This window comes from Ailuropoda melanoleuca, chromosome 11 (genome assembly GCF_002007445.2).
Source record: "Ailuropoda melanoleuca isolate Jingjing chromosome 11, ASM200744v2, whole genome shotgun sequence".
NCBI classification, from domain to species: domain Eukaryota; kingdom Metazoa; phylum Chordata; class Mammalia; order Carnivora; family Ursidae; genus Ailuropoda; species Ailuropoda melanoleuca.
In genome coordinates, this window is record NC_048228.1 from 94,973,231 (window position 1) to 94,988,127 (window position 14,897).

General features: G+C 37.2%; 1 protein-coding gene across 5 annotated transcripts in view; it reads left to right on the forward strand.

The window, feature by feature from the left end:
- KCNIP4 (potassium voltage-gated channel interacting protein 4) overlaps positions 1 to 14,321 on the forward strand; it is a 1,152,721-nt gene extending 1,138,400 nt beyond the window's left edge. For all 5 annotated transcript variants that reach the window (XM_034672026.1, XM_019796537.2, XM_034672028.1 and 2 more), the window contains 4 exons: positions 7,890 to 7,997; positions 9,860 to 9,964; positions 11,380 to 11,442; positions 12,765 to 14,321. In XM_034672026.1, coding sequence (XP_034527917.1) covers positions 7,890 to 7,997; positions 9,860 to 9,964; positions 11,380 to 11,442; positions 12,765 to 12,812 — 324 coding nt within the window. In that variant the 3' untranslated portion in view covers positions 12,813 to 14,321. The remainder of the gene's footprint in view (positions 1 to 7,889; positions 7,998 to 9,859; positions 9,965 to 11,379; positions 11,443 to 12,764) is intronic.
- Positions 14,322 to 14,897: the final 576 nt, after the last annotated feature.

Consider the following 14,897-nt stretch of genomic DNA (forward strand, 5'->3'; position numbering starts at 1 on the left):
TGTTTAAAAAATTAATAGAAAAGAAATGGAAATAATTACTTTCTGGTGTATATGCGTGTGTGTGTGTGTGTGTGTGTGTGTGTGTGTGTGTGTGTGTTTCTAGGTTGCCATTTAAAATGTAATTATTGTGATTTGGGGTCCAAAATGTTTAAGACCCACTGTGATGGTAACATTAAACCATATGAAATTATTTTTCTTAACAAATATGATAAAAATATCAGCAATTTGGGGTGCCTGGGTGACTCAGTTGAGCATCTGACTCTTGATATCAGCTCAGATTTTGAATCTCAGAGTCATGAGTTCAAGCTCCATGTTGGGTTCCATGCTGGGTGTGGAGCCTACTTAAAAAAAAAATCAGCAGTTTCATAGGGTTCAACCTAATATGTGCATTTAAATGATGTGAAATGAATTTTCAGTGACGTGGGAAAATGCTTGTAATTTTAAGTGAAATACATATTATTATATATATACATATGACCTTTACTATAAATACGGTATGCATAAAAAATGGAGATGTTCATTTTACAAAAGTGATAGGATTGTGTGTGATTGCAATTTTCTTCAGTATAGTTTTCTGTAATTTTTTATGTAAATCAAGCATATTTATGTATACATTTCTTATGTATTTATATTTATTTTTGTTTAAAAATGTATTAATGTTTAATGGCCTCTAGTGAAATTGAACCAAAGAACTTTCCTCTAACTTAATGTGTCTGTCATCACCTTTTAAGATACTAAATTATCTAAATAGACAATATTGTATATCAAACAAGATCAGTACATTATCCCTTCTGTATGATGAAATCAGACTGCAAATCTTAGAAAGTTTACTTATTATTTACTTATTATTAGACATACTGATATCTGATGCGAACTTCAGATACTACCTGAAATTGTGTCTTTCAAATACTTTAAAATGTGGCTCAACTACTGTGGAAATTTAACTCCAATCAAGGGAGGTCATATCAGAGAAAATAAACAACCTTTAAAAAATTTCATGAAAATACATAAGCAAACATAAATAAGAAATATACCAAACACATGTATGATTTTTCATACCGAATCTGTCACTGACTAGCTAGTTAACATTTCTAACCTTTGGTAAGTCATTTAATGTTGTTTTCCCAACTATAAACAGGACTGTTTGTTGCAAATACCCCCAAACGCATGATTATAAACCATGGTGCTCTTTGAGTGGCAGGTAGGGAGGCAGGATGTTGGTTTGCAACCTCAGTAGTTCCTCCGGTGAAATTCCAAACTGGCCCCCTGCACACAGAGAATGAGGAGAGACTGAAGAAAGAGGCAGGTACTCCAGAGTGGTAGGTGGCAGGTGTAATCAGAAAGGGAACTTACCTATGAGGCTTATCTTGGGCGAATGCAAGACAAGTAAATTTCTGTACTATCCACCAGACTCTTAAAAATTTTTATGGAGGCCTTAATGTGATTCAGTCACATATACAGTCCCGATGGTCTCAACAAGACCTTACTTTCTCAAGGCTACATCCTTGAAGTGGCTCCTTGTCTAGAAATGGTGGGCAGACCATACATTCCAAGGACAGGGGAGGAGTAAGAGCCTCGGATTGCCTGGGCCAGCTCATGGGTCAACCGGTGGTCATGTCCTCTTGATGACCTCCTCTGACAGAGGAAGACTAATGTCCCTGTCATAGCAATCAGAACTAAGGCACTAAGCAAAAATCTGATAGATACCTAAAAGCTCACAACTGAACAAGGATGGGATATTATAAAGTCTAATATTTATGCTCTCTTCCTTCTCTTGCTTTGATCATAAGAGAAGGGAAACCAGAATTCAATACCAATTATTTTTGTGCATTAGGGAACAGATGCAACCTTTTTTCATAGATAAAAGGTAATTATGCAAAGTACTCTGAGAGGTGTTTTATTTTGTTTTGTTTTGTTTAAAGCCTTGTGACTCCTGCTTGAGAGATTTCCATTACCATTCAGAAAAGCGTGGAGCAAAAACCACATAAGACACACTGAGTTTCTCATTTTCCTTTTCCACAAGGAATCATTCATTCTTCTTTTGAAATAACTGTTTATTGATATCATCCTGCAAGATGGTATATTACAAGGCAGAGGGGTGCTCAAGGTCCACAGCCGTCTTTTAACGTAAGTAGTTTTGGGATACATAGCACTTAAGAGGAAGATGTGAATCAGGTGTCAGCTTGTAAATCAGGATATTTTTGTTTACAAACAACAGAAAATTACATACTAACAAAAACAATATGATGACTTTATTGGCTCACAGAAACAAGGAGGCCAGAGTTAAGGATGACCACAACTAGGGGTGGGTTCTCCCATGGTCACAAAAAGATACCAGCAGCTCCTTGGCTCCAAGGGTGATTGTTCATGTAGAGCAGATGTGGACTGGGTTCAGTTGTATGCCAATCACAGACCCAGCTGCCTTAACCAAAGGGATAATATGCGCCTCTTGACTTGGCTCAGGTCACAGCTCCATCACTAGGGCCAGAGGTGGAGAGCACTTCTGCAGAATTGGATGAAACATTAAATGAGAATTAGTGGGGGCTTAGTAGGAAGGCAACCAACAGAAGTCCACACGTGACTTTAAAAGTGCTTTCACTGTTGCTCTGGTCTGCTCTGTTTGGTGATAGGGCCAATGTCACTGATGATTTCTGTAGGCCAGTGGTTTTCAAAGTGTGATTCCTGGACCAACATTATCAGTATCCCCTTGGAATATGTTAGAAATATATATTCTTGCACCCCAACCTAGACCTAACGAATCAGGAAACCTGAAGGTGGGGCCCAGCAATGTGTTTTAGCAGGCCCTCCAGGTCACTGTGTGGCAAGCTAAATTTTGAGAACCAATGCTCTAAGCATGTCTTCAAGACCTTGTATTCAGGCCCCCTTTTCAACTAAGAGCACATAACTATTACTTCGTGATTTAAAGCAACAAAGTTTGTATTGATAAACACCAACCTCATCTGGCCTTTTAAAACTGTCCAGCAATCTTTGACAAGCCTACCTTCCCATACTCATCAGTGACTATTTTATGCCTTCTAAAAATCCAAAGCTTATAATTGCCAGTTGTACATTACACATTAACTCTTGATTATAGTGTGCTATATATTTCAGGTTTATATATATTACAACAACTTTCCAGGAAATAGTATGAAGTGTTTTGAGGGATGTCCACCTTCTTGCAATTTGCACAAATCACCAGATTGTCTAGTACTTAGCTGCCTCCTTCTTTCCTTAAATCTTAGATTCTTGCCCTTTCTGCTACACCCTTCACTCCCAAGCAGATGACATCCATTGAAGGTGTCAGGTGGGGACTATCTTTCCGCTCTTATCAGCTGCTGCCATCCACACCATGTTCTCCTTCTTTCGTGTTAACTGAGGAAATGCACCTCCTCCCTCCACAGCTCGGACCCTCTACCTGCACTTGGGTCCTTCCCACCTTCTCAGAATGATCAGCCCACCTCTTGCACTTCCTCCTTCTCTCTCACACACACATCTTTAGTAATCTTCTCTTCATAGATTGTTCCCTCCAGTAATCAAAGTGTTCATCTTCAAAAATTTCTATGATCCCATATTCCTTTTCAGATATAGCTGTCTATCATCATGGCCAGCCGAGAGTCATGAGTTTGCTACACAGTCTCCATCATTGTTTGCTGCTTCTACTCCACAGAAAGTTCTCCCATCAGTCATTTGTGACCTCCATGTTGCTGACCCAATGAACACTTTTCATTCCCCAGCAGCATCTTCTATCACGATGAACCATCCTTTTCTACAAAAATGAACTCCTCACTTGACCTCTCATACTTTTTTGGCAACTTATTTTCAAGATCCCTTGCCAGCCTTTCTTCTCTCTGCCTACCAAATGCTGTAATTCTTTGTGGACTTCTCTTGAGTTTTCTTTTTCTCTCACTTTACATTTTACCCTGAATAAAGATGGGAGGTAGGGTATGGTTATCTGTTTGTCACAGCACCATTTGTTAAAAACACTACTCTTTCCCCATTGCATGGTCTTGGCACCCTTGTTGAAAATCAATGGTCACAGATGTTTATTTCCAGATTCCCAATGTGATTGCACTGGTCTATATGTCTACTCTTATGCCAGTACTGCACTGTAGATTTGTAGTGAGTTTTGAGATTGGAGTTTGAGCTAACTTTGTTTTTCTTTTTCCATATTGTTTTGGCTATTTGTGGTCCTTTGCAATTCCATATGAATTTGCAGATCAGCTTTTCCATTTCTGCATGAAAGTCAATTGTTATTCTTGATAAAAATTTTTTTTAAAGATTTTATTTATTTGACAGAGAGACAGCTAGAGAGGAAACCCAAGCAGGGGAACTGGGGGAGGGAGAAGCAGACTCTGTACTGAGCAGGGAGCCTGACTTGGGGCTTGATCCCAAGACCCTGGGATCATGACCCAAGCCGAAGGCAGACACTTAATGACTGAGCCACCCAGGCGCCCATTGATAAATTTTTTTAATAAAATGAAAATTGTACACCTTCTTAGCATGATTAAAGTCAGTATCATGCTTAAAGTAGAAACACTAGAAAGTCTTATTAAATTCAGTAACAAAATAAGGATGGCTATTATTGTTGTTATTATGTAACATCATCTTGGATATATTATTCACTACAGTTAGAAAAAAGAAAGTAATTAAAAATATAAAAATTAGAAAGACGTAAAATTAACTCCATTTGCAGCTAATATGACTGCATCCACGAAAAACCCAGGAGAATCAACTGAAAAACTATCATATACAACAGAAACACTGTTAGTTGGCAGCATACACAATTATTACACAGAAATATAGCTTTTGTATATACAAACAAAAGTAATTTAGAACATGTAATAGAAGAAAATACCTCCTTTATAACAGCAACAGAAATAAATATGACTAAGAAACATGAAAGAACAATTTGGAAAAGAAAAAAAAAAAGGTCTAAAACATACCAGAGTTTGGTATGCTGAATAATGGCCCACCAAAAGTGTCTACATCCTAATTTCTGGAACTTGTGAATATGTTATCTTACATGGTAGAAGGAGCTTTGCAGCTGTGATTATGGATCTTGAGATGGGGAGAACATCCTGGATTACCTAAGTGGGTCTAATGTAATCACAGGGGTCCTTGTAAGAGGAAACAGGAAGATCAGGGTAAGAGAAAGATATGACAACAGGAGCAGAGACTAGAGTGATGTGCTCTGAAGATGGAGGAAGGGGCCACAAGCCAAACAATGCAAGTGGCCTCTAAAAGCTAAAAAGGCAAGGGAGCAAACTCTCCCTCTATATCCGCTGTGCTCCCCCATTTTGATTCCAGCCCAGTGAAACCCATCTTAGACTTCTGACCTGCAGAACTCGAAGATAATAAACATGTATTATTTGGAGTCACCAAAGCTGTGGTAATTTATTACAGCAGCAGCAGAACACTGATAGGTTCAGTGACAAAAATGACTTGGACAAGGACAAGGTCTCTCATAGTCTTGATTAGGAAGACTCACCAACATGCAGTTGTCAATAAGTTGCCCAAGTTGATCTGTAAATTTACCTCAAACTCTATGAAGACCCCAACAGGTTATTCAAAAGTTCATGTGAAATATTAAAGCAAGAAAAAATACAGAAAATACCTGAAAAAGAAGACTGACCAGAAGGAAACAGCCCTAACAGCTGTTAAAATTACTAAAATGCTTTCATAATTGAACCGACGTAGTATAGGTGGATAAACAGATTTACTAATGAGATAAAATAGAAATTTCAAAAATATAGACAAAAACATAAAAGATTTAAGGCTATGATAAATCTTACATCTCAAATCGATGGGTAACAAATAATAGCATGAAACCAGATAGTGGATAAATTCCAAATGGAATAAGTATTTGAATGTAAAAATGTAAGCTTCAGAAGTAGTAGGAAAAATCACGGGAAGACCCGTGCTTTTTATAACTTTAAATGGGGAAGACCTTTTCAATAGGAGATAAACCAAAAGACATAAATTAAAAGACTGACAAATTTTAGAATATAAAAAATAAAAAAATACCTACTTTGCAAAAAAATCAATATGAGAAAAATCAGAAGAAATGACAAACCAGGAAACACTTGAAGACATATCACAGACAAGGGATAATTTCACTAATACGTGAAGTTTCTATAAATCGAGACATTTGAAAAAAAAAATGTTCAAATTTATTTAGGATACAAGTGTAAGTAATCTGAGAAAGAAATAGTTTTCCATGAAATTGAAAAATATCAAAGTTTGATACTATATAGTATTGATAAGCTATAATATTCTTATACATAAAAAATATTTTCCTATATAGATTTTGAGAGGGGAATTTGGGGTGCAATCTGGAAGTAACTCTAAAATTTACAAATGTTCAAACGTTTTAACCCAGAAATACCATGTTTATTCTACAGATATTTTCTTTCAGGTATGAATTATATACATATAAGGTCACTCTTTGTAACATTGTTTTTCATAAGATTGGAAATCTTTCAATACTCATCAATGGGAGAGTGGTTAAATAAACTATGGTACATGCATACATATTATGCAACTGTGAAAAAGATTGGAATTATTTCTAAGATTGTGAAGTGGGGAGGGAAAAAAAAAGTACAAAACAGCTTGTCAGACTATTTGTGTAAAGGGATGTGGAATATATATAAATAAATATGCCTTATACTTATATATATACAGAAACTCCTTGGAAGTAATCCAAGAAGCTACTAATGCCAGCTGCCCATGGAGAAAGAAAAGGTGTAGCTGGGGTCCAGGAACAGAAGACTTTTCACCAAACATCTTACATATTTTTGAATTTTGAACTATGTGGATATTACCTACTTTTCAAACTGAAAAAAACAAAAAAAACAAAAAACAAAAAACAACCAAAAGCATTAAACTTAAGAAACTGGGGCAGGAAAACACCTATAAAATGATGGAATATAGAAATGCAGAGAGAAAAGGCAAATTCACCCAAAAAGCCACTTCTGCATGCCCCTTGGGCTCTTCTGTCCCCATCTAACAATTATCAGATTGTGATATCAGATTTGTGTGAGCTTGGAGTCACCACATTGTGATGGTAAGCTCTGCTCCACATGACAACAAATGTACAGGAATTTGATCACATTCAGTCAAACCAGCCTAACCATGATACTGGCTAACTAGGCTTCGTTTACTTGGCAAACACATAACCAATGCCCTTGCTAGACATTGTTATAGCTTAACCCTTTTAATCCTCACAAAATCTTTAAGAAGTAGATATTATAACCCCCATTCTACAGATATGCCAACTGAGGCAAATGGAGGTTAAAAGCTCAGAGGACAGAAAGCTATCAAGTGACATAACTGGAATTTGAGGTCAGGCAGTCTGGCTTCCAGCTCCACGCTCTTAACCACTGCCTCCATGTGTGTTATAACTTGATTTCTAAGTAACGGTTACAGTTGGCCCATACCTTAAAGACAGACCATATTTCTTATTAGCAGATCTTTTTCATGGGAAGTATGCTATGTATGTCCTTGTATTTTGTGAGATATGGTGTTATCAGATCCTTTTCAGTCAAAGAGATTGTGTGCAGTTGTGGTACAAAGCCAATGCCACTTAGAGCATTTTCTTGCTGTTTGGGTGTGTGACCTCATAACATTTCCAGTTCCACAGCTGACTTAAGTCACCGTTCCCAAGTCAAAGGTGAGAATGTTAAAGCTTTGTGGTTTAGGCCCACAAAGAACTCCAAGAAACAGATCAAGAACACATTAATTATCTGGCTAAATAATGGTTCAAAATCCAGAGGGTTGTAACCCTTGTTTCCACCATTTGAGAGAGACTTTTATCATAGTTTGAGGGTTTTTTTGTTTTGTTTTTTTTTTTTGGAAATGTCATATGAAATTATACATTTATTTCTTTTTAGGATTTCATCAAAGGTCTTTCCATTTTGCTCCGGGGGACAGTTCAAGAAAAACTCAACTGGGCATTTAACTTGTACGACATAAATAAAGATGGCTACATCACTAAAGAAGTAAGAAATGCCTCACCAGCACAACTCTCCTTTGGACTGTTTCCATTTTTTTAACTTTAAAATGTTGAACAATTGAAATTATTCACTTGAAAGTTGTGTTTTTAGGAAATCTAAAGCATTTTATGTGGTGGTGGTGAAATACTCTAATAAAAAGCTTTCAATGGATAGGAATAGTTTCTGGTGCATCTTCAAAGTAAATATAAAACACATAAGGATTGTACCCGTTTCCTAATGACATTCAAAGAAATACCGTAAATCAGATAAAGACTGTGGTTGGAATCAGGAAGAAAATGTATACAAACCATGCTCGAATATTTGGCCCGTGACCTTTTTTTCTTCCAATATAATGTGGAAACAGATACAATTTTAAAATTACAGAGACTGTGCAATGACCTATATTGTGTAGAACATGACCTGAGGGGACTAGTGTGGCCCCCAAACACTGTCAGGCAGGCTATCCAAGAAAAAAGGCCCACAGACCAAATTAAGAAGCTCATAGGAAATGGTTTATTAAACCACACAGTGACGAGGGGAAAGGGATGGGATAAGTTAACAAATTTAGGGTAGGGTCCAAATGGAGTTGAGACATTACAGGAATCCTGGGGGATGCTATCTGTTCATATGTCCTTTCTCACTGACTCACTTGCTTTCCCCGAAGTTGAGATTTGAGCATGAGGCCCCTCAAACAAAAGGTACCCTGGGCCAATGACCTGACCTTGCTCGGTTAGAGACATAGGGACAAGTGCACCGACCACAGGTACAGTGTGACAATTACCTGATCAGAGGCCATAGGTTTTGTCTTTTTTGAGAAGACACATGGGGCCAGAATATTTCTCACCAATGGGTGGCTGAAGACCCCATGAATATTGTTCATGCCTACCTAGCATATTCTGAGTAGTCAGTGCCTCTTGTAACTGGTGGACAGTAGTACAGTAAATATTTAGCCCTCAATGCCTCGGGAATATTAGGTACCTCTTGGCCCTTCAATCCCTTTCTATTTCTATGTTTAACACGAACATGCTGGTCTTACACATAACACATTTCATGAATTCTGCCAAAGTCAGACAAACTTCTTGCTACTTACCTAAACTCAAAACATCTTAAAATGTTTTACCTATGATTTATAAACTACAAACTACTTTATCATTAGTAAGAGAACTGAATACTCTCAAAAGTAAATGTATATTACATCTGTATTATCAACTTAATCTAGACTTTTATATGGAAATTTCAATATGAAGGAAGCAAATGTGAAACAATAAATTTGAATGTCTGAATAATTAGATATTATTTTTACTCTGAAAATGACAAGTCAAAAACTAGATTTTGTTTTAATTAAAAAATTAAATTTCAAGGGATTTCCCAGAGTCATACATCCTATTTTGACTAATCTACATGTGTAATTTCTTCATTTAAAGCCATACTAGGAAAAAACAAAGAAAATTCTAATAAGCTTTGAAACTTATCAGTTAGTTTAGTATAATGCTCATGATATGGAGTTCATTTTCAGTAAAAGGAAACTGATAATCAACATATAAGATATATAATAACTCAATAAAACAAAGATAAGTCTATAGGAAGTCTATGGAAATCCAAGCATTAAACCAGAACATTCCTTTACTGATCATCTTGGATATGTAGGAATTTATTTCATTCTGAAACCAACATCAGAATTAATTCTTACATTCTGACCCTGCTGCTTTTAAGGCACAAAACTGTTGGCTTTTCCTCTGGGACAACCAAAAGGCACTTAATGAATAATTACAAAAAAAAAAAAAATTGAAATGGAGTAGGAATAATCTGTCAGAGTGGTTTCTTCATATAGCACATGCAGCCTCATGTGAGTGCCTTTTACTTTTCAGGAAATGCTTGATATAATGAAAGCAATATACGATATGATGGGTAAATGCACATATCCTGTCCTCAAGGAAGATGCTCCTAGACAACATGTCGAAACATTTTTCCAGGTAAGAATGCAAGTAGAAGTCAGAGAGGGAATGAAAAAGAGTAAATTTCCTAATGCTTGCAAAGTGTTACGATAATTCAAAGGAATGCAAAAGAAAAAAAAAACTTTTATTGAAAGGGACAAAACAATAGAATATTAACCACCATACTAATTTTGTAAGTTTAGTTTTGAATTTATTGGAATACTGGTAACTACACTTATTGAAGATTCACTATATCTGAGACAGAACACTAAGGAATTGCTGTTTTGCATGTTTTTGTGTTTATTTTCAATAAATTCTCAAAAGAATCCTTATGGTTATAAATCCTCTTTAGCCTCAATTTACAGATGAGAAAACCAAGGCTCTTAAAGTTTCCGCAAACTGCCTGAACTATTGTAGCTAGAGGGCCAGATTTTATCTAGAGCAGGGACTCTAGAGGTCAACCACATTCTACTGAAAAGGAAACAGCCTAATAGCAGTTGGCCATATGATTCTTACCACTAAGAAAGGACTAGCTCAGTTGGTACAGCCACTTTGGAAAACAGTGTGGAGGTCCCTTAAAAAGTTAAAAATAAAGCTACCCTATGACCCAGCAATTGCACTACTGGATATTAACCCCAAAGATACAGATGTAGTGAAAAGAAGGGCCATATGCACCCCAACGTTCATAGCAGCATTGTCCACAATAGCCAAACTGTGGAAGGAACTGAGATGCCCTTCAATAGACAAATGGATAAAGAAGATGTGGTCCATATATACAATGGAATATTACTCAGCCATCAGAACGAATGATTACCCAACATTTGCATCAACATGGATGGAACTGGAGGAGATTATGCTAAGTGAAATAAGTCAAGCAGAGAAAGACAATTATCATATGGTTTCACTTATTTGTGGAACATAAGGAATAGCAGGGAGATCTTTAGGAGAAGGAAGGGAAAAAATGAAAGGGGGTGAAACAGAGGGGAGATGAACCATGAGAGACTATGGAGTCTGGGAAACAAACTGAGGGTTTCAGAGGGGAGGGGGGTGGGGGGATATGCTAGTCTGGTGAAGAGTATTCAGGAGGGCACGTATTGCATGGAGCACTGGGTGTTACATGGAAACAATGCATCATGGAACACTACATCAAAAACTAATGATGTACTGTATGGTGACTAACATATCATAATTAAAAAAAAAAAGAAAGAAAGGACTAGCTCATGCTCTGAAGCAGTCCCTCCTCTAGGGCAGGGACTCTAGAGGCCAACCACATTCTACTGAAAAGGGAACAGCCTAACAGCAGTTGGCCATACAATTTTTATCACTAAGAAAGGACTAGCTCAGCTCTGAAGCCTCCCTGTAAAACAGGCAGGTGGACTATTAATCAGCTTCAGCTGTGAGGGTATCAAGGGAGAAGTCTGAATAAAGTTTTTTGTTCTTTTCTTCCTGAACAGAAAATGGACAAAAATAAAGATGGAGTTGTTACCATAGATGAGTTCATTGAAAGTTGCCAAAAAGTAAGTAATGGTAGTAAAGAAACTATCCCTTTTGCTTTCTAAGAACCAGACTAAGTAGAGTCAGCTAGCCACCATGAACTGAGCAAAATAACAAAGCTGACCTAAGCTTACCACTTGTACACTGAGAGAAGCCTATATAACATATTATCTCCATAGACTCAGAATTCCAGGATAGCAAAGTATACATCACAGGCCAAATTTGCATCCAATTTCTGGGGGAAACACATTGCTTTAATGTATGAGCACCAGAAATGGCTCTTAGGTTGAACCAGTATTGGTCTTCAGTCATAAAAAAATAAAGAACAGAAAATTCAGAGGAGAAATCCAAATGGTTTTCCATTATCTGGTGGGATACCAGTTTTAGCTTATCTAAAATTATTTAACTTGATGCATGGGTAGAGCCACAATTAAGAATAAATACTTTAAAATAAATATTGAGACACTGAAGTTTGTTGTTATTTTAGCTTTTCTCCTTTGATTTTCAAACTGACATACTTTCCCTTTCTTGGTGACTGCTTGTTTCTCAACTCGATTTCAACGTGGTAGTCTTTAAGAGCATGAACTTGGTGACATTAACCTGCTGATGCTGTTCCTTGGCTTCTAGGACCAGAAGTCAGCACAAGTTAGCTACTATTTACCATTTCACTGTAAACAGCTCACCAAGTGCCATTCACAATCTCCAAGTGCCCCTGTAATGCCCAAAGTCTGTCCCCTGGTTTCTAAGGAACATGCTAAATTGAATACGGCCACTGGCCCAAGGTGGCTCTCAAACAATCCCTTCTCTGGCACTGAGAGGCCATTTTTAAAGGCGCCTAAAGGCCCTACAGATTTAGCCCTAACAGACCTAAAGAGAGAGTGAAAGGACTATAGAGATGTCTCCCAAGCCCCAACCTCCAATCCTGAATGGAGTTGGCTCTTAGTTCACACACAAACCCTGTTTCCTCCTACATGTACAAGTCTCTGCGACTTGGCCTGCGATCTACTTGGAATGCCAGAATTTGCATTTGCTCACTTATTTTTGGTCTTACCCTCGGCGCCTCTCTAATTTCCATTCTGGCATTCCAATTTGAGAAACAGTCTCTATTAACACCAAGTAAGATTCAGATGAAATATTTAAAGCCTGCAGACTCAACAAAATGTAAAATGGGCTCTCCATACTTATCTATATGGAAAATGGATAGGATGATATTTATATTTGCAAATACTTAGTATTTGAGCTTTCGGCTTATGCAGTGGTGGGGGAGGCAGTACTTAGAGACAAAACAGTGTACTTTCCCTTGCAGAGATACTTAATTTAATCCCACTGTGCTTCTCCCTTACAGGATGAAAACATAATGCGCTCCATGCAGCTCTTTGAAAATGTGATTTAATTTGTCAAATGCATCCTCAATCAAACAGACAAATGTGAACTATCCTACCACACTTAAAGTTGGAGCTACCATTCTTAGCATAGATTGCTCAGCTTTACACTGAGGCATATGATGCAAACAAGCTTTGTTTTAATATAAAGCAATCCCCAAAAGATTTAAGTTTTCCAGTTACAAATTTGCATCCTTTTCATAATGCCACTGAGTTCATGGGATGTTCTAAGTCATTTCATAACCTGTGACTATTCAAAAGTAATAGAATTTGGCATATAGTTTTATTGATTCTTCAGCCATGGGATTACTGAGCTTTCACATTATCAGTGATTTTAAAATATCAGTGTTTTTTGCTACTCAACTGGATGTATTCAGCCCCAGGATTTTAAATGGTTTTCTAAAATATTGGCATCTGTGCTTAATTTCCAGAAATTAATTTCCATGTTTGTATGCTGTAATTCCATTTATACACTAAGTAAACAAAACAAGATTACTATAATTAAAAACCAAGCACACACACTGTCCCAGTTTCTATGGATTTGCTGCCTTCTGTTAAAGATATTCATTTACCTGGCATTTTTTATAACATGAAACAAATTAGTTCATCACCAGATGTCAGCATATGCCTAATAAAGCTTATTTAATAAGCATTTCTTAATTTTTCATAATACATATAATAGCCAAGGCCTACATAATGTATATAATTTTGGATTTGTCCAAACCTAAGGCTGACTGTTTTCTATTGTGTCATTAAGTGGAGGTCCCAGAAGGTGGGAAACAAAGCAGTTTATAGGCACACGCAAAGGGTTAAGATATCTGCCCTCTAGTACATGGTAATACTTAATGCCAAGTAATTCCTAAAAGCATTGAAGGCCTATTCCGTCCCCTTTCCCTTGACTCCTTCAAGGTACCTTTCTTTTACATGCTGTTCAGGGACAGAGAGACCTGGACTACCCCAATGCCTACAGGGAACAAAGAGCAAGCAGAACTCACTTGAAAACCCTCAGTGAGTCCATTCTATCAAGAACTACCATACCAAAACTTCACTGAAAATGAAAATAAATGCTAAGCAATTCATCTGGACTGTATTATGATTTTGCTCATCATAAAACTCCAGTAATTCAGATTCTTTTTAATGATCAGAAGCCAAAATTGTGAAGTTGCCACAACACTACTAAAGATACACACACCCTCCCTGTTCTGCAGAAATCTCACAAAGACCAAGAGGCTACAGTTGGAGGAAATTTGCAACTGTCTTTGAAACAATAAATCAGGTATCTATTCTGGTGTAGAGATAGGATGTTGAAAGCTGCCCTGCTATCACCAGTGTAGAAATTAAGAGTAGTACAATACATGTACACTGAAATTTGCCATCGCGTGTTTGTGTAAACTCAATGTGCACATTTTGTATTTCAAAAAGAAAAAATAAAAGCAAATAAAATGTTTATAACTCTACTGTCTATGTTATAGGTATTTATTCCAATAAATTTTATAAGTACTAGTTTAAAAATATTATGTTTTTCATATGGCATTGTAGGATTGTACTTATCTTTGCCTTAAGGTGGAGCTCGGTACAATGAAGAGTAAAAGCAAGGCCCGTGGGCAGGCACACGTTGTAGCTAATAAGATTTGAGGCTGTGACAGGTGACTAGAGACCTAAGAAAAGAACATCCAGACAGGAGGACCAGGAAGGACAAGAGCTCTGAGGGACACAAGGGCATTTCTGCAATTATGACTTTTCAGAAATTACTTGTACTTTTTAAAATTGCAGCTGTGAGACTGTATCTGAAATGAGAATTATGAAGAGGTCACTCCACATATTTGAGGGATGGAGCAAAGAAGGTGTTCTTCAGTGATGCTGAGATATAATATGGCTGCTCCCCCAAATAAAAGAGTGACCCCCTAATCTCCATCCCTCCAAAAGTATATCTGCTTTGGGTTTGGTGTGACTACTCACGTCCCTATGGTCTCCCCTCTTGCCCTTAGGATGGAAAATCTTATTCCTGTTTTCTCTTTCTCGCTCTATTCCTTTCTCTTGTAGAATGATCCAGGGTCAGCTTCTATGTCGTCACTTAGAACTATGCCTGTAAAGTA